This window comes from Melopsittacus undulatus, chromosome 7 (assembly GCF_012275295.1).
Source record: "Melopsittacus undulatus isolate bMelUnd1 chromosome 7, bMelUnd1.mat.Z, whole genome shotgun sequence".
Lineage (NCBI taxonomy): Eukaryota > Metazoa > Chordata > Aves > Psittaciformes > Psittaculidae > Melopsittacus > Melopsittacus undulatus.
In genome coordinates, this window is record NC_047533.1 from 8,495,675 (window position 1) to 8,514,833 (window position 19,159).

At 39.0% G+C, this 19,159-nt stretch overlaps 1 protein-coding gene across 1 annotated transcript in view; it reads right to left on the minus strand.

The window, feature by feature from the left end:
• Positions 1-215: 215 nt before the first annotated feature.
• Positions 216-19,159, minus strand: part of LETM1 (leucine zipper and EF-hand containing transmembrane protein 1) — a 31,144-nt gene continuing 12,200 nt past the window's right edge. Inside the window, exons 4-14 of the mRNA XM_031048423.2 lie at positions 17,856-17,999; positions 16,748-16,885; positions 12,953-13,156; positions 11,896-12,015; positions 11,128-11,259; positions 10,385-10,564; positions 9,611-9,766; positions 8,003-8,137; positions 7,268-7,458; positions 5,180-5,318; positions 216-4,161 (exon numbers count right to left, since the gene is read on the minus strand). Of these exons, the coding sequence (XP_030904283.1) occupies positions 4,012-4,161; positions 5,180-5,318; positions 7,268-7,458; positions 8,003-8,137; positions 9,611-9,766; positions 10,385-10,564; positions 11,128-11,259; positions 11,896-12,015; positions 12,953-13,156; positions 16,748-16,885; positions 17,856-17,999 (1,689 nt within the window). The 3' untranslated portion in view covers positions 216-4,011. The remainder of the gene's footprint in view (positions 4,162-5,179; positions 5,319-7,267; positions 7,459-8,002; positions 8,138-9,610; positions 9,767-10,384; positions 10,565-11,127; positions 11,260-11,895; positions 12,016-12,952; positions 13,157-16,747; positions 16,886-17,855; positions 18,000-19,159) is intronic.

The following is a 19,159-nucleotide window of genomic DNA, read 5'->3' on the forward strand; positions in this document are numbered from 1 at the left end:
GTCCCACATCAAGGGTATTTCGGCAAGAATTAGCATCTAATTCCCACACAACACACCCCATCCCAGTTTAAAGACCTGTCATTCAGTTGCCCTCTTATACCCCAAACATTTCAGTTTCAGCAGTCATCAGTGTCCATCTCTGTGACTGGCATCTCATTTGAACAGCAGTAAATTCACACTGAATAATCAAAAGCAACAGAATAATAATGGAGAGATTAGGTTTCAAAATGATACATTTATTATAACTAAACAAAGGACACAAGCTCCAAATTAGCTTAAAAAATTTATAGTGCATTATGGCAAACACAGGACCAGTATGCTCTGAGCACAGACAAATGATTTTCAGCTTAAATCTGTAACACAGGTGGAAATTCTTCAACTGAAAGGCAGAATTTGTATTACATACGAAGAACAGAATATGGATTATTTTATTTAAATATACCCAATAATCTGATATAAACAATTTAAAAGTATTTAAATACAAGCTGAAGTAGCTGAAGTTTAAATGGCTAGCAAGGTAGGTAGATAGAAAGTTACAAGTATTTTGGAGTTGTACAAAAGGTGTAACTCTTTCCCCCGGACAAAGCCTATTTAAGTGCAAGGTATCAACTATCGTGCCAAAAGATGAATCTCTACCTGCATGCACTCCTGCTGACAAACACCACCTATTGATTTAGCTTCCTGGTACTTAACCTGCAGGCAGATTCACTCTTCCAGCACACAGTGATGAAAACCTCAGTTAAAAACCATGTTTTGAGCTTGTATGAAATGGAAACAAGCTTTCTGGTAAGTCCTATATCCTGCTTGTTTGGAGGGGGGAAATAAATTACACCCTATTTTACTTCTCTTTCTTGTTACTAAAGAGTTTTTAAAAAGCTTTTTATATGTTCTACATTTCCCCCCCCAAATAATTTATAATCAAAATCTCATCTTATTGAATCTGACACAACCCCAACACTGGTCCTACTGCTTACCACACTCTGAGCTTAGAGGCTTTGCCTGTGTAAGTCACAAGGTCACCAAAATCTCTCACATCCTTTTAATTATTTAAACAAATATTTACATCTCCCAGTTAAAATATTCCTTCAGGAAACAAGTTCTGACCAGTTACTGTACACTCGGAGGTCATCCTTTCTCTGAAAGTACTGCAGGTTCTGGGCTTTTGGTCAACACCAGGGATGACAAAGCATGTTAGCTGCAGCTAGTCCTCAAAACTGAAGCTGTCTGTAGCACCTGGACAGAGCTGCTTGGGACGGTTCAAACCTAGGGAAGCATGAATCACTGCTTTAAGCTTGCAGAATGTGTTGAAGCTCAAGTCCAGCTATCATGAGTTTGCCTGCTTTTAGCATCAGAAGGAAGATATTTGCTATGGTTGTTGCGTACATCCCTCTAAACGCTTTGGGTATCAGGGGAAAACTCTCACCTGTGATTGATATTTAAAGGCATTTCATGTAACCTGTTAAAATTGCCCAAGATGCAAAACTGCAAACAAGTCTGAAAGCTAAAAATGTGCAATAAATGAATTACAATTAATGAGGACATTCTTCATTTAAAAAGGGGAAAAAAAAAGCTATTTTTCGCTCCCTTGTTATTTAATCCACAGGAAATTTAAATGAACATTAAACACAGAAAAAGAACAGCAGAGAAAATGTCTTGAACTCCCGAATCCTAAAATCAAGTAATTTACTGTAAGGACAGTTAAAGCTCTGCAAAACCTTTAATAAAAAAAAAAAAAAAAAAACAAAAAAAAAAGAAAATCTCTGAAAACAGCTTTTTCTGCTGCTTCCCTATTTAAATGTGCATGCGTTCAAGTGCACACGACTCTTAGGTTTCTGATATTCCATGGAAGGTTGCAGACAATCGTATTTTTACTGTGTTGCAGGAATGTCAAGTAAGATTTTTACATATTGTTTTCAAATTGAAGACACACAACTGCAGAATTTAGCATGCTTCAAAGCCCATGAATTCCAATGGTAAATTATACAACATAAAATTAGGTTTTAAATCATGTTTTTGTGAAATCAGCTTTACTCTTTTTATCTAAGCAAAGTTGTGTTTTTCACACAGCACCTAGTGAAGTCCTGTTTTCATAATCTACAAACTGTCTTTCATGCTGAAATCTCCAAGTTAATCTCAATTTGCAAGGAAGAGAACAGCTCCTTGTTTAGGGCTGTATTAACTGCAAAGGTTTGTACTGATGTGAAATTTCAGCTTTGCCACAGCGATTTTACACTTCAGATACAATTACAGTAATTCTCAGGAGGATCTTACTGCAAGCAGCTTTCTCTGCAAACTGTACAGAATATTAACTCAATACTTGAACTAAACACTGACCTTTTTTCTACTGTGCTGTACATCTTACTGTACATCTTGCTTTGGAAACAACTAAATACAGTGGTCCATCATGCAAGCCATGAGACTGTCAAACTTCTTTTGTTCCACTAACTTCAAATAAGTTTTTACAAATAATTTAGCCAATCTACAGAAATACTGAACATGGAATTATGCTGAAAGATGCTTGGGAGTCAATATTTTCTGACTAGATGCCCTTATGACTAAAAGCACTAAGTACTAACTGCCCACCTCCGTATCACTGTGAACAGTGCCATTGTTAAGATGTGCTCTCCACAGTGTACACAAAATGAAGAATGGCCATATAGTTTGTAAATACTGGGTGCAAAATAAAAACAGCACAGAAAACCAAACAACAACCCTGCTGGTTCAAGCCACACTGGGTGTGTTTCATAAGAGATTTTAAAGAATAGTGGAAAATTTAGCCTACCAGGAATTATGGAACATCCCAGAATTGGCATTTTAAACGTCAAAATTTACTATTAAGGACAGACATTAATGAGTAAACCTTTACTTACTGTCAATTTAATCACACAGTTAAAGACAGTAACTATGACCAATTGATTTGAAAGCCAATGATGTAACCAAAGCACTGGCAATACCAGACATGACTTGCTGACTGCACAGAAAGTGAGGCCATGAGATGAAAGTATTTATGAACTTTTACTATACCTGGATAGTCATTTTATACCTGAGATGAAAACTAAGAGGTAAGAGAGCTGATGCAAATAATTACCCGATGAAAACCAAGCACACATGTCAAGATAAATGCATTTAAAAAGAATATATGCAAAAAAATCACAACTGACATTTTCCCCTTATGATTATTTTCATTTTGTTATTTAGACAAATGCTTTAGCTCACTTTACTGTGTGACAGATTGTGTTCTGGAATTATCTGAAAGGCTCCTGTGATTCCAATGCTTTAGTAATTCATGGAATTTTGAGCAGAAGTGACATCCTCTACTCCCTAGTCTTAAGAAATTTAAGGCACCCATAAGAAGCAACTTCATGGGAAGTTTCCATTCTAAGGAAAAGGAAGTCTGATTTCTCCTTCAATAGGAAAAAGAAAACAACATTCATGAATTCATAGAAGTGATCAGAATGCCACATTCTCTGTCAGTGAGGCAACAGCTGAGTGATATTTAGCTTAAACAGAACTCAATGGAAAGAGCTGCTACTGAAGCCACAGACTCTTCACTAACAGGTTACAAAGTATGTAATACTGTGACGGAAGGGGAAGTTTGTATTAAATCCTGAAAAAGCTAAAAGGCAGAAGCAGAGCAAGGCTGGGCCCCATGTAATGATGAAACAAACTATATGAGAAACATTTTTTCCATGACGGATACACTTAATTTATCCAGCAAACTTGCAAGTTTAATGGATCACTGTACCAAAACGAGTGCAAATACATGATTTTTGTGGGCAGGAGCACTGCTAAAGAAGCGTACTTTGTTTTCATCTGTATGGAATGACTGAATCACTTCTCTGATGAACGGAAATTTCATTCCATAAGTCAGAAAACTTATCTATGATTTATTACTAGGATCAGCTAAAAACATTTCCCATAATCACAAAGCTCAAGTAATATGTAGCCATTAGACACAGAAAGATATACAAGGTTTTGGTTACAGTTGCGGTTAGCTTCAGATTCTGAAGCTTAATTCTTTACTTCCACAGGTTCTTTATCCTGCTTTTCCTTTGCTTTCTCTTTTTCTTCCAGTTTTTCTTCTTTCTGAAGCAGTGCCATAATCTCAGCAACCTGTGCAGTGCCAATATCAATATCTTCTTTGTCAATCAGTTCTACTACCTACAATGAACACAAAATGAAATTGAGAGCACATTTAGTTTTTACATGATTGAGACATTTTCTTGTCATAAATTCTGTTAAGACAAGCAAGCATTCACTTTTCACATGTTCAAGAAATTCTGCATTGTTTTCTTACACGCAACACAAATTTAAACCACAAGCAGTGCTTCAAATATCTCCAGCATTAAAAAGATAAAACTTAAAGCAAATTATCTAGAATTTAGCAGGTGATTCCAAACTCCTTTATAAAGCATTTTGTACAAATTTATTCTTTGCCCAGTTCCTCAAGTTCCTACAATTATTTTGCATTATATGCAGCATTGAGTAGTACCTATGCTGCTAAATGTACAACGGCTGTTTAAAGCAACGGAGAAGATAATCACCACTGGAACACCTTCAGTAGAAAGGAAAAATGTGTTTCAAAAGGTTGATACTGTATTTTCTAGCTGGCCATAGTTTAAGTGCTATTTCTGTACTGAATAGGAAAATTACTTTCAAGGAAGTAAGTTTTAGGGCATCTCTCAAAAAAGAAACAACAAAATGAAGGAGAAATGTAAAGAAAGCCTAAGAATGTTCTGCAAAGTAAGAAAACAGAACAAATCATGCAAAGAACACAAGTCACTTCCAGCCATCCTAAAGGATAACTGACGTCAAGACTGTGGCTAAGAGTGATATTCCTAAAGTAGCTCTTCTAAGGCTCCTTCCCATCCTCCCTCTGATTCAGAATTACCATATTTTACAGAACTTGACGTAGGCATATAGGAAAACCTACAGCTTTGAAGGTAACGTGGGTAACACACACAGCATAAAGATTATTCATCCCCTCTGCCTCCCCCACCAAATAGCCATATAAATTCTGAAGATGTTACTATGTATTATAAGATCTATTTACAGCACATTACCAAAAACCTCATTGGCATCACTCATGCCAAAGACAGCAATATGAATTTCAGTCAAAACAGGTGTAACATCTGAAGGACAGCTAGCCTGATTTTCTTTAAGCAGTCCACAGACTTACCTTAACAACATTATTGATATCAATTTTGCCATCCTTGTTTTCATCTAGTGTCTCTGCAATCCTGGTCAGCTTCTCCTCTGGAATCTTCTGAATTTGTCTCATCACATTAATGAGCTCGGAAATACTGACGAGATTCTCCCTGTAGAGCAAACACAGTCTGTACATGGCAAGCAGTTACTCCAAAGGAGTGAAGTTGACAAAAAACGGTACTGAAAGTCACTACATGGCAAGTGATTTATAAAAACATTCTTTCCTTAGAATCCCGAACACAATGCAATATAGCGAAAATGAGTTACTGAACAGCAAATGGATTTCCAATGAATCTTTAGCTTACCGTCAAATCTCATGCTTTTGGTTTCCTCAAGCTTTATTGCACAAATACAGGTATACAGTAGTCATGTGAAATTAAGTTTAGCAGTTTCCGTGCATCCAATGTCTTTTCAGCCCCCTGCCCCATTTAACAAAGCTGCAGTGCCAGGCACCTGCCATCCTTTTAGACTGAGAGAGGCTGGCCTACAAAAACTTAATGCAAGTCAAAGGAAAACAAAAGCTGAGAACTTACTGCTTCAGCAATTCAGCTCTTTTGTTTTAATAGACTTCATTTGCTCATATCAAGGAACAGACGTTTTAGACTTGACATTGTGAATAGCAGGTTTCAGGCATTTCCACTGTGTGCTTACTGATCTCATGAAGCCAAAACTCTTCTGCAACCTAAAGTCTCTGTTTGCCTATGTAGTTTTGTTAATTTGAAGAACCATCTTCCAGCACAGCTCAAGCTGAGATGCAGGAGACAGTGAACCCAGTGAATATGAAACAAAAGGGCTTTATCAGTATAGTCCCAGCTCCATACTGGGCCCTAACCTCTGGGCACAGACTGACTTTTACTCCAGGAGCATTTCTCAAGCTGCCACTAAATGTTCTGGACTTGTGCTGTTTCTATGGCTCTTGATGGCTTGGCGATGCACTAACTTCAAATTTAAAAACCAGGCCTTCAATAACTAAGCAATCTTTAAACTAATAATCTTCAGTCATCCACAATCACCTAAATAAAATTACCCACAAACCCATCCATTACATAAAGTATAATTACAGTCAGTACAAGCAGATTGTATATTGTATTTTAAAGTTCATAGACTTGGATAGTTTTGATCAAAACTTCCCTGTAGCACCATTAGTCTTAACATTTGAAACAAATGATCATTTGCTCTGGAGACTGGAAAAAAAACCCAAAGTTCAAAAGCACCAAAAAGCAGAATCCTATTTCCTGTTTAGGAATGCTCTGTGGGAGCTGGGAAACTCTCCTAAGAAATCACACAAAATGGTGCAAGCATAAACTAGATGAATACAACATTCATAAGCACAAACTCTGAGAATTACAGTCACAGTGTTTAAGTATTTCAGTGCCTGTAAGATGCAACATATGACCCTTCAACATGACTGCCTGAAACACTCTCCAGCAACATTAAATGATGATAAATGCAGTTTCCAATGAAGCTATCACTCAAGGTCTCTCTTCTTAAAGCTGCAAGTGTATTAAAGTTGAAATGAAGCAAACTGTCATAAAGGGACTACGTAAAATTATCTCCTTACTTCCATTAGACCTATTCCTTTATTTCTCTCCAGATACAGAACACACTTTACTGCAATAGATTTCCTCACTGTCACCTTCACTGCTAAAGAGCAAACATGAATGTGCTTACCACAGTTGTGTGCCTTTTCATTCCATCACACAGGGCAAACCTACTGTGTGAGGAGCACGACTAAAGATATGATTTCACCTGCACCACCATTAGGGCTAGAGGTGTGAACAGGATGGTAAGATACTCATCAACACTTTGACATTTAGAATCCCTCAGGACTGGCATGTGGGGAATGACACCTGCTCCTTTCCTTCTTCATTTCAACCATATTTAACATACCTTACAAGAGAAAATCCACAGCACAATTTTGTGAATTTTATTTCTAAAATAAATTGTCTTAACATTCTAAACAACAACTCATTCGCTAATTCTCTTCTAGTAACACATCTGACAAAAGTAAACATGAAGATGAACAGTCAGACACATTCAGTGCTCTCAAGCCACTTACCCAGCAGGAGGACCATCAGCACCTTGCAGCCGTACATCCACTGTCTTTTGAGCTGTCTCTAATTCATTGATAATTTTGTCTATCTGACCAATCATTCTGTTCACCCTCTTGGTCAATCTCTTGCTTGCCTTTGACTCTTCCACTGCCTCTTCCTGGCCAGTTTTAGAGAGCTCTTTTATCTCTTGTAAATCCTAAAAGCAATGGTAAAGAGAGAAACACTTCTGTCAGGGTAAATTCTCAGTAACAGACACTACTGACTTTGACTAGAATTTCAAGACAGGAGCTATTTGTAAATGAAATGCAAATGTATAGACCTATAAAGCCAAACTGGAATTAGAACAATTACTTTTAACAATGCTGCCTTTTTCATGTACCCCTTAAATGTTATTTTCCACCTCTTTCTTAAGGTTGGGTAAAATCCATCTTACTTAACTTGAAGTACCTGTAATAATGACATCTATGTTTGACAAGACAGAACTGCAGCATACAGCCATCCTGGGAATATAAGCAAGAACAGGATTCTCATCTGGTGGGAACTACTCCAGAGACTTTAGGCTTTAAAGATATTATACAAATGAGGCTCTGCATTGTCCCATACAAAGTTCATGCACTCCACTACTAACTACAGGCTAGCAGACGTCCAAGCAAGATCATCTTTAAATTTGTTAATCATTTATGCTAAAACGAAACATGAACAGAAATAAAAAACCAGAACTTCCACGCCCCATTCTTCACCTCATTGTATTCCTGGATATCGCCCTTCAATTCCTCAAGCTCCTCTTTTTCCTTTGTTAAAGATTTTTTCTGTTCCTGCAGCTTGGCGCAAGCATCATTCAGCATGTCAATCTCTTCCTTCGTGATTTCCTCACCCTGTATCAGAAAATACATACAAATTAGTGAAAGACACATTGGTGATTTTCACAGAATCGCTAGGGTTGGAAGGGACCTCTGGAGATCATCCAGTCCAAACCCTGCCAAGGCAGGGCCACCCAGAGCAGGTTACACAGGAACATGTCCAGGTGGGTTCTGAATGTCTCCAGAGAGGGAGACTCCATAACCCCCCTGGGCAGCCTCTGTTTCAGTGGTCTGTCACTCTCAATGTCAAGAGGTTCTTCCTCACATTGAGGTGAAACTTCTTGTGTTTTAAGTTTATGGTCATTGCTCCCCATCCTGTAGCTGGGTACCCACTGAAAAGAGTCTGGTACCATCCTCCTGGCATCTGTCTTGAAGATATTTATATGCATTCATAAGATTCCCTCTCTGTTTCCTCTTCTCCAGGCTAAAAAGACCCAGCTCCCCCAATCTCTCCTCATAACAGCAATGCTCCAGACCCCTGATCATCCTTGTGGTCCTCTGCTGGACCCTCTCCAGTAGCTCCTTGTCTTTCTTGTACTGAGGAGCCCAGAACTGGACACAAGACTCCAGATGTGGCTTCACAAGAGTTGAGTACAGGGGGAGGATCACCTCCCTCAGCTGCTGCCACACTCCTCCCAATACACCCCAGAATACTGTTGTACCTCCTGGTCACAAGGGCACACTGCTGGCCTCATAGTCAACTTGTCATCCACCAATACTCCCAGGTCCTTCTTAGCTGAACTGCTCTCTAGCAGGTCATCCCCAACCTGCACTGGTACTTGGGGTTCTTCCTCCCCAGATGCAGTACCCTACGCTTGCCCTTGTTGAACTTCATTAGGTTTCTCTGCCCAATTCTCCTGCCTACTGAGGTCCAGCTGAATGGCAGCACCTTCTCCAGGTGTATCAGCCACTATCCCCAGCCTCATCATCAGGAAACCTGCTGAGGAGACACTCAAGCCCTTCATCCAGGTCACTGATAAACAAGCTGTGCAAGACTGGACCCAGTATCGATCCCTGGGGAGCACCAGTGACTACAGGCCTCCAACTTGATTATACTCGCTGATAACAACCCTCTGAACTCTGCCATTCAGACAGTTTTTGATCCACCTCACTGTCCAGTCATCTAACCCACATTTCCTAAGCTCACCTATGAAGATGTTACAGGAGACAGTGTCAGAAGTGTTAACTATGCACAGATTAAACACTGACAGATCTATTACATCTACAGCCAGTACAAATTTCCCCCCAGAGAGGCATATTTTTTCAGTAACACAGAAAGATAAATGAGACACCAAGAGATGTTTTGTGCTGACTTCAATTTCTGTACTGGTGGTTAAGGATTTGCAATCTACTCATAGCTTTTCAGTGACAGAGTGGGGTGAAAGGATTAAAAGTGAAAGACGACTCAAGCAACTTACCACATCTCTTACATGGATGCTTTGATTCTTTACATTAAAAAGTATGAAAATGTACATTTATCCAGATTACCTTAATGCCTTCCAATACCGGTGCTGTATCTTTCAGTAGCTCTGCATGCATCACCATCTCTGCCTTTGCCAGTTCTTTTTCAGTATCCACAGCTATCTGACTTTTCTGAACTTGCAGAGTAGCTGCTTCAAGATCTGCTGCTGATTCCACATCTTTCTGAATTTGAAAGACCCATGAAGTTTTAATTAAAACAAAGATAACATTATCCGCATTAGCACCAGTAAAGAACAACTTCTCAAAATAGGAACAGTTGCCAAAGTAGACTGGGGTACTTTCTCATGAGAAGACAGTGTTAAACTGTAACATATTGAGTGGTTTCACATTAAAATACCCACTTGCACTTAATGAACTATGCCTGCGAGCTCCGGAGGCTTAATTCACTAGTAAAGCAAGCCAGCAGCTTTTACAGTCAGCTACTATACAATGACATTTCCAGTTCAGTGTCAAATAGAAAAAGCCAAAGATAAGAACATCTGAAGTGCAAGTGGAAGAAATAAACAAAATACCCCACCACCTTTGCTAGAGGAATAAAAGGCTTCTATTACTGTAATAAAGAGGAAAGAGAAATCCAACATACATAAGACTGAGACAATCTTTTGTTCCACAGTAACCCTTCTGTATGGCAATCTATTTTAATATTCTCCCACATCTTTCATATGTGGATTTAAAGTCCAGTTTCATGCAGGTAACACCCAGAACAGAGGCAGTAACTCACAACATACAAGTTTTTATATCACTGACATATATTTCTCAATAGTTGAGGGCAGAACTTACCACAGCTGCAACCTGAAGCGTTTCTTTGGCTTTCTCTACAGCTTCAGACAACCTTTCCATCTCTTTTTCTTCATTTTCTTTTCTGATGGCTTCCTCCTCCTGAAGTGTTGCTTCCAGACGTGCTTTGTTATCTACTTTTTCACCTTCAACTTCTGCCACTTTGACTTGAGCCTCTCTGGCCTAAAAATAATGGAAGAAGTCCACTAAAGTCTATATGTGTATATACATGTGTAAGTCTACATTATGTAAGACGTTTATGTATCATTATTGAGATAGGTACTACAGGTATGCTAATAAATACAGCTAATCACCCCAAAAAGTTACCCTATTTCCCTGGAAAAAGAACTTTCTACCTGGAAAACATTTATGTTCTTCATTCACTTAAGACTACCAATTATCTACTTAGATCATTTCTCTCTACACAACATCACCAATATTTTCATGTATTAATGTCTTTATATTGCCCAGAGCATAAATTGTTTATGTAAGTAAAAAGCGTATGCTAAATCTTTCTATGCTATGACTGTCTACAGTCATGCAATCAAATACTGCCTTTATTTACTTTATTCTCAAAATCCTCCACATATAAGCCAACTTCTATGTTCAAAAGTCGTTCAAATAAACCAACCCATGGTTCAGCTTCCAACAAAAACACAGGAACTAAGACGAGCATCTACTTCTCTGAATGGATCTTCAGCAATGACATTGAAAGGTGGTTACAGACCAAGTATGTTAATACTTACAGCACTCTCTGGTAGTGTCTGAAGTGTTGTTTTGAGCTGATCAGCTGGAGAAAGGGTATCGGGAAGATACATGGCTCTGGATAAAATCAGCAACGAAGTAGGAATTTCCTGGTTCAGGTGGAGATCTAGCCACTATAAATGCAATACACAAAACAAGACTTCAACTTTTGGATGTTTTTATTTCTTTATAGTTCAAATGGTGCACACACAACGTAGTAAATACTTTTTTCTTTACCCACTATGTATCAGTCACTATCCTGACACAAGAACTACAGGCTCTAAACAGTTACGAATTGCAGTAATTGCATTTAAAGTATTTTATATTACTTTATATTAAAGTAATACACAAAGTATTTTGCCTAAAGAAGTATTTCAAAAAGCACTGAATGAATATTCAAACAAGTGTTTGTTTTACATGCATCTTTATCTAAAGCATACAACAGCAAACGACAAAGAACTGATCTACTTGGAGAAAAGTCCTTACAGGGTAATACAAACAATTAACAAAACCTGCCAAAACTGCAAACATATTTTGGACATGCTGAAGTCTAAGTCTCTATTTGCATGATGAAAAAACATCGTGGCCCAGTCAAAAGCCCATTGCTGCTACTTACTTACACAGTATAAATGACAAAGCTTACTAAGGAGAAAGACTGTTTTAGCCAAGCCTTTAATGAGAAGAGAAGAAAAAAAACTTCTAAGAATCATCACAAAAATCAGAGCTAGCAACTGAAGTTAGACTGTGTACTCAGTCTTACGAAAACATACCTGTTTAAGCTGTTCCTTGAGACGCTCCTGCGTTACACCAAGAGCTCTCATACCTCGGGCACGACAAGCTGCCTGCAGCTCTTTAACAGTCAGACTGTCAACTCCTTCTTCAGCAATAAGCTGTGCAAAGAACGACATAATCTTTAACATGTAAGAATCACCAGTGAACACCCAGAGTCCATGTTTTTACAACGGCCACTAGAGGCTGCTGTGGTAACACAAAATAGCTTCCACTTTTTATAAACAGTGAACACAGAATCACAGAAGGGGTTGGGTTGGAAAGGACCTTAAGATCATCTAGTTCCAACTCCCCTGCCATGGGCAGGGGCACCTCACACTAAACCATATCACCCAAGGCTCTGTCCAGCCGGGCCTTGAACACTGCCTGGGATGGAGCATTCAAAAACTTCCTTGGGCAACCCATTCCAGTGCCTCACCACCCTTACAATAAAGAATTTCTTCCTTATATCCAATCTAAACCTCTCCTGTTTAAGTTTTAACCCATTACCCCTTGTCCTATCACTATAGACCCCAGTGAAGAGCCCATCCCCAGTATCCCTATAGCCCTCCTTCAGATACTGGAAGGCTGCTCTGAGGTTGGGCTGAACAGCCCAAATTTTCTCTGCCTGTCTTCATACAGGAGGTGCACCAGTCCTCTGATCATCCCTGTGGCCTCCTCTGGATTTACTCCAACATCAAACTTGCTCAAACATCATACGTAGTCTTAACAGCTACATAAAGGTGATGTCAATCTCTAAGTCAGTACTTCTAACAGTTCCCTTACAAATTATACTTTCAGATAAATGCTTTTTCTTTCTAACATAATTGTAATTAAAAAAATCATTGTAATTAATGGCAGATTAAAAAAGGTCACCTTTTTCTTTCTGAATTTACTTCTGATTTTAAGGTCTTCAAGCTTTTATGTTCCAAGTTAGCTCAAAAATAAGACAATTGAGACAAAAAAGGAAATTTCCTAGAAAGAAACATGTATATCCACACACACTCATTACTCTTAGGCAGTGAAATTATTAAGCAGTGCCTCTTTAGAATGACTCACTTTATCATCTGCTTTTATGCTTCTCAACCTCATAGTCAGCTGGAAGCGGAGAAAGTTATTTGTCCCAATTGACTGAAGTTCCAGCAATTTACAAAGTGCCACCAACTGAGGCCTGGTTAGATTGTCCAAAGTCAACTCGTCTTCAAATAGCTTCGAGAACCTTAAGATCTCCTCATTACTGGGTCGTTCACCAGTTTCCCTGATCTGTAAGAGAAAACAAGCACAACCAAAGCTTGTCAAAGCAAATGCTGTTGGCATTATAGTGAATAAAAATATTCACCTCATTTGTCAAGTACTTTGCATCAATTTGGGGATAGGAAACAGGACACAAGGAAGACATGGAAGAACTTTTATAACAACAACAACCAACTTATTATAAAAGGCAATTTTGATAGCATTGATAATTCCCAACCACACCGCATAATATACTTAAGATGAAACTAACAGAAGTTAGGTGTATCTGTATACTGATGAGCAGGTCTCTGAGTTAGCGCTGACATGAGATACCTTAAAAGTAATATCTGAGTGAATAAATAGTTGTTACAGAAGTCTCACTGGCAAGTATTCTTTTTGGTCCCAAACTCACTAATCACAAAAGCACATAAAAAGCATCACCCTGTGAAGACAAAGTGAGAACTACATCCAAAGGCTAGAATTCTGTGATGCTGGTGTCTCTATGAAGCACACAGATCTGGACCCTTACTTACCTACCTACGTCCTCTTCAAAATCACACTTGTTGCAATACTGTTTTGCTTTCAGTTCCCCACTGTTCTGTAGCATCCCAGTGCAAAGGCACTTGTAGCTGAAGTTACTCCAAAGTATAAAATGCTATTTGGGGAAGGACTCTACATCATTCTTGATGGAAGGTTTATGCAACTGCTTGTACAAATGCAAAGTTAAGCTTTTAAGCTTAGTGCTGCCAATGACACTTCTCAGTAACTAAATTCAAATAATGGAAGTAGAAATAACTGCTCAAAGAAGTAGAAAAAAAGATCATTCCTTTGTCTTATCAGATCACCTGTATAAATGTTGATTTCTTCCTATTTTAAGTGTACCATCAAGTGCTTATTAGTGATATTACTGAATCCAGAAACTACAGAACTCAACAATGAAGTACTTCCAGTCACTTAACCCCTTCAGTCTTTACAGTAAGTACGAAGATATCAATCCCCCCACAGTTTCCCCAAGCCCTCCTCCTTCTTTAAAGCCCATATAAAGAGAACATAAGATAAGTGACACAGTCTGAAAATCTAACATTACCTACACAGCCAGATTTATCATGCCTACCTGTTTCACTTGCCAACTCAAATCCCTCAGTGAAAAGCTACTGTGTACAGGAAAAGGTAACAATTTGGAAGACAAGAGGGAATGAGTGTAAACCTCCGGGATACTCATGTAGCAAAGAAACCAAATCAGAGAAAGAAAGGTCAAAGGCCCTGTTGCACTTCAGCAGCTCCTTTGGTACAAGTGCTAAAACCAGAACTTCAAAAATATGGAAAGTATTTTCTTCATTGGTTAAAACTGAATTTTGGCTGAGCCAAGTGTATGTTTCTTGTGATTACAAACAGAAAGTACATCACTAGCTACAAAGTAACACAAGAAACTTCGCAAACAGGCTAAGCCGCCAATGAGAACCAATAGAACTATCACTGGTTCTTGCATCAAGTATTTCTGCAGAAGCAGCTATAGAAGAATAGCAAAAAGGTGGGAAACACTTAAGCTTCTTCTGCTTCTGACATTTGTACAGTGAAATGAGATCAATAAAGTTTCAATGAATGAGAAATACATAGCTGTAAAAAGCACACCCACACACTTGAAACTTCTTTTTAGTCAGAGGAACTCAGGACTTCCTCCAGCAAATGTGGAGCAAGACACCACTTCTTTCCATACAGATTAACCACCAAATGTCAATTTTCAGTAGCAGTTCTTTCAGAACAAAATGCAATGTTCCAAACATGAAGCATGGCCATGGCATGCTCCCAGCCTCTGCACTGTCAGTGCTTCAGCTGCTTACTGCTATCACTAACCATTTAAAATTTCCTGCAGCTGAAAAAGAACAGAAACAGATGAAGACACAGAAGCTTCAAAGTATATGGACCTTGCAAGCACATACTGACTGCCAGAACCTGCCAATATCATTATCTGCTGTTGACATGACCTTATTACCCCACCTTTTAAAACTTCATTCTCAGTTCTGCCAAGCAGGAAAAGCCCCAGCTATCTGACAGAACTTACAAAGTTCAAGTCTGGAAATCCCCTGGCTTATGTGCCTTTTTCTGTGCACATACATACTCTGCCCAAAGGAGGGGACTACACTCTTGTCAGCAAAGCACCTGGTCATGGCTGTTAACTCAATCTTTCCTATTCAGCAGCCCCACAGTTCAGAGAAATAGAAGTGTGAGCAGACTGAAATAAATCCAATCCGGAGAAGATTTAAAAAGATACCTTTCATCTCTGCAGGAATACCTTACCATTACCTACAGTTTGATGAAAAGAAACACAGTCAAATCTAAAGACCATCAAAGCAGGAGGCAGATATAGAATATTAAATGGTTGGATTGGAAGTGACCTTAAAGCTCATCCAGCTCCAAACTCCTGCCTCAGGCACAGATACCTTCCACTAGACCAGGCTGCACCAAGCCCTGTCTGGTCTGGCCTTGAACACTGCCAGGGATGGGGCAGACACAGCTTCTCTGGGTACCCTGTGCCAGCGCCTCAGCCCCCTCACAATATATAGAATTTCTTCCTAATATGTAATCTAAATCTACTCTTCCAGTTTTAAACCATTCTCCCTTGTCCTGACCCTACATGCCCCCTCTGGATTTCTTGCAGGACCCTCCTGGCACTGGAAGCTGCTCTAAGGTCTCCTCAGAGCCTTATTTTCTCAGGCTGAACCAGCCCAGCTCTCTCAGCCTGTCTCCAGGGCAGAGCTGCTCCAGCCCTTGCAGAATCTTCGTATCCTTCTCTGAACTCACTCAAGCAGGTCCAGCCCCTCTTGTGTTGTGGGCCCCAGAGCAGAACACAGTCCTACAGGTGGGGTCTCATGAGAGCAGAGTGCAGAGGGGGAGAATCACCTCCTTCTGTCTGCTGGTCACATTTCTTTTGATGCAGCCCAGCACACGGCTTTCAGCTCAGCACACTGACAGGTCACATTCAGCTTTTCATCAGCTGAAGCCCCCAAGTCCTTCTCCTCAGGGCTGACATTCAGTTTCTGTGTCAGCAACTGCTTGTGAACAGAAAAATTCTGCACCAAACACAGCACTGGTGTTCTATGAAAACCCCAGATTACACCATGTCCTAGTCAGCATCCCAAAGGATTTCAGCATTACAGCAACTGTGCATTTAAAAAAAACTGGCTTTATAAGCAGAATTTGACAAAAACCTTTTACTTTTCCCCACTAAGTTTTAATTAGTTAATCAGGAAAGAACTCCTCTGTTCCACTTTTTACAGCCAGTGTTCAAAAGGGAGGTCAAAAACTAAGACTAACCACTGAGTGCGTTATTTTCTATCTTAGAATTAGCTTATTAACAAAGTAAGAAAACAAGAAGTGAATGAGCAGAAATATACTGCACCTAGAAGGAAACAGAGTGAAAGTACCAGCTAGAATATCAAAGAGCAGTAAAACTTCAGCACACTGAAGTATTACTTGCAAAGAAGGAATCTATCCTAAAGAAGTATTACATCCTGGTTCTTCAAATCCCATGGAATAAAGCTATCTGATGATTACCACAGGCCAAAAAAACCACACTGTCTTCTTGGTAGGAAGAGAAAATGTATTTTTAAGAAGTCTTACCTTTTGAAAGAATGTTGAAAAATCTTTTGCAACATTTCCTTTTGCAGCTTTATTTTTTAAGGCCATCTCCTCAATGGTGTCTTGAAGGAATTTAGCCAATTCAAGCTTTACTCTCAATTCTTTCTTCAATCGCTCCTCCTGTAAAAGAAAATGTTTGGTTTTAAAAGTTCTTTCCCGATGTAAGTGCACTAAATACCACTTCTGCCCTCAGACAAGTCACGTGGAGCACTCCTGAGCCCATACTCTAACACACACAGCACAAGAGGACATTTGCTCTTACCAAAGACCCCCAAATCATATTGAAAAACAGGCTGATCAGCTCAATGCTTCACGAAACATGGGATGCAGTAACAAAAGAAGTGCAGCACAAGTGGTCTCACCTGCTAAAACCAACATGCACCCACTGCATTAACAACAAAAAGACACAAACTAACCAACAGGTTTGGGTAATTCCCAGCTCTGGCATCCAGCACACAAATACTACATCTCGGGAATTCATCCCAGAATTAGAAATGAATGGCTACTTAGATCCAAGTATACAATCATGATTGATCATATCTTTGACTGACTGGGATCCCACTACAAACAAACCTCATGCAAGTCTTGTGTGCTCTGGAAGTGATAATTTTTGGGGCTTTTTGGTGTGTTTTTACAAAGCTCTAAATATCTAAAAGAAATACAATTTAAACAGGGCAATGCATGAGAAGCTATTTTAAATATTAAGTACACAAAGTCTGCACCAAGGACTCAAATATTAAAACAAAATCTGCCTATTTTAATACAAAGTAAAAAAAAAAGAGGTTTCATAGCTTCATTTCTGCTTTGTAAGAGTCATAGAAAATGGAGATGAGGAGAGCAAAAAAACCAAGAGAAGCTTACAGCCTGGATACCTAAGCACCTGCACATACAAACAGGTAAACCAGCATGGCACTGGCTTATTGTTATATGTTAACAGCAAGATCATCAAAACAACATAAAGAAGACAAAAGCATCCCCCTAAAACAGCAGAAAAACCTAACTTACAGAATTTTTCTCATTTCTTTCTTTACCAGGGAAAGGTCTATTTTACCAAACCATATTACTGGATTCTAAATTCAGACCTGCTTACCTTTTTAGACTTTGTCTCAAATGTGGAGGGAAGCATATTAGGGAACAACTTAAGAGCTACTGGAAGCAAAAATTCCATGAATGGGACCACGAGAAAAACTAGGAAAGGGACCAAGCGGAAAAGGTCGGCACATATCCGAAGAAACTGGAAGAAAAAGGAAGATACGTGTGTTGATCAGCAAAATCTAAATATTTATATAAAAATATCTGATATGATCATGCAAGTTATCACTTACACTCTATATATTTGTTACAACGGAAATTCAAAGTAACACAGGAGAAAAAAGATGTGACAAAGTCAGGGTCTTTTTCTTCAAGTTGCTCTATACTGCTGAGTGCCAGAGTTTCACCAGTTTTCAACACTATAGAAAGTATTTCTAAAGCCTGGCTGTGTCTCAATAGGATTACTGAACAAGTATCTCATTTAAACCTCTTAAAAGCACCTGAAAACAGGAGGTGGTCATTTGTTGTCCTTAAAGCTGCTTAACTTCTTTTATTCATCTTTATTTGTGCTCCACCACTTCTTACATGCATGAGCTACTGTGGACTAAGTAATCAAGAATAAAATGAAATATCCCTCCCCCTCTGCCTCCTAACAATTGTAATGTACATTTAAATCCAGGGTAATGAGCCCAGCTTGGTAGATTCTTTTATTTTTAAATCACTGCTTTTCTGGAGCAGTAATCCTCTGAAACAGGCCAGTGCATTAGTTACTGAATCCTTAGCGCATAAAATAAATACAGCCCTTTTGATTTCTATACACCCACAAATGTACGTATAAGGCTATAATCGAATCTTTCAGTACTCACTGGAAGCTTAGTAACTTGGTTTATACTGGGGAGTGCAGATTTTGTTTGACTGCCTCATTTTACAAAGCAAATAACAGCTTATGGGGAATATTGTCAGCTCCTAAAAATCAGACTGAAGGTCAGATATACACTACAGAACACTACTGCCAGAGCACTGTTGTTCAACATAATCATTTGCTAAACACAGCTATGACTGGCAAAAACCTGGCAGCATAAATGGTATTACAGAAGTAAATGCATGTTTCCTCCTCCATCCCTTCCTTTCTCAGGCCAATCCAGGGTAACAGCAGCAACAACCAGTTGCATATGGCTAGGGCGGCTTTGCTGGAATGCAAAGCCAGCAAAACTTCAACCATTGCTTCCTTAGCATAAAACCAGCCAAAATCCTATGTACTGTTTGAGGAATGTACAAATTCCACAGATACAAAGTTGGACATTTTGTTTTGTATATACAAAAATTCAGTTTCCCAGAAGGGATGCTTTGGTCCATTGTGTA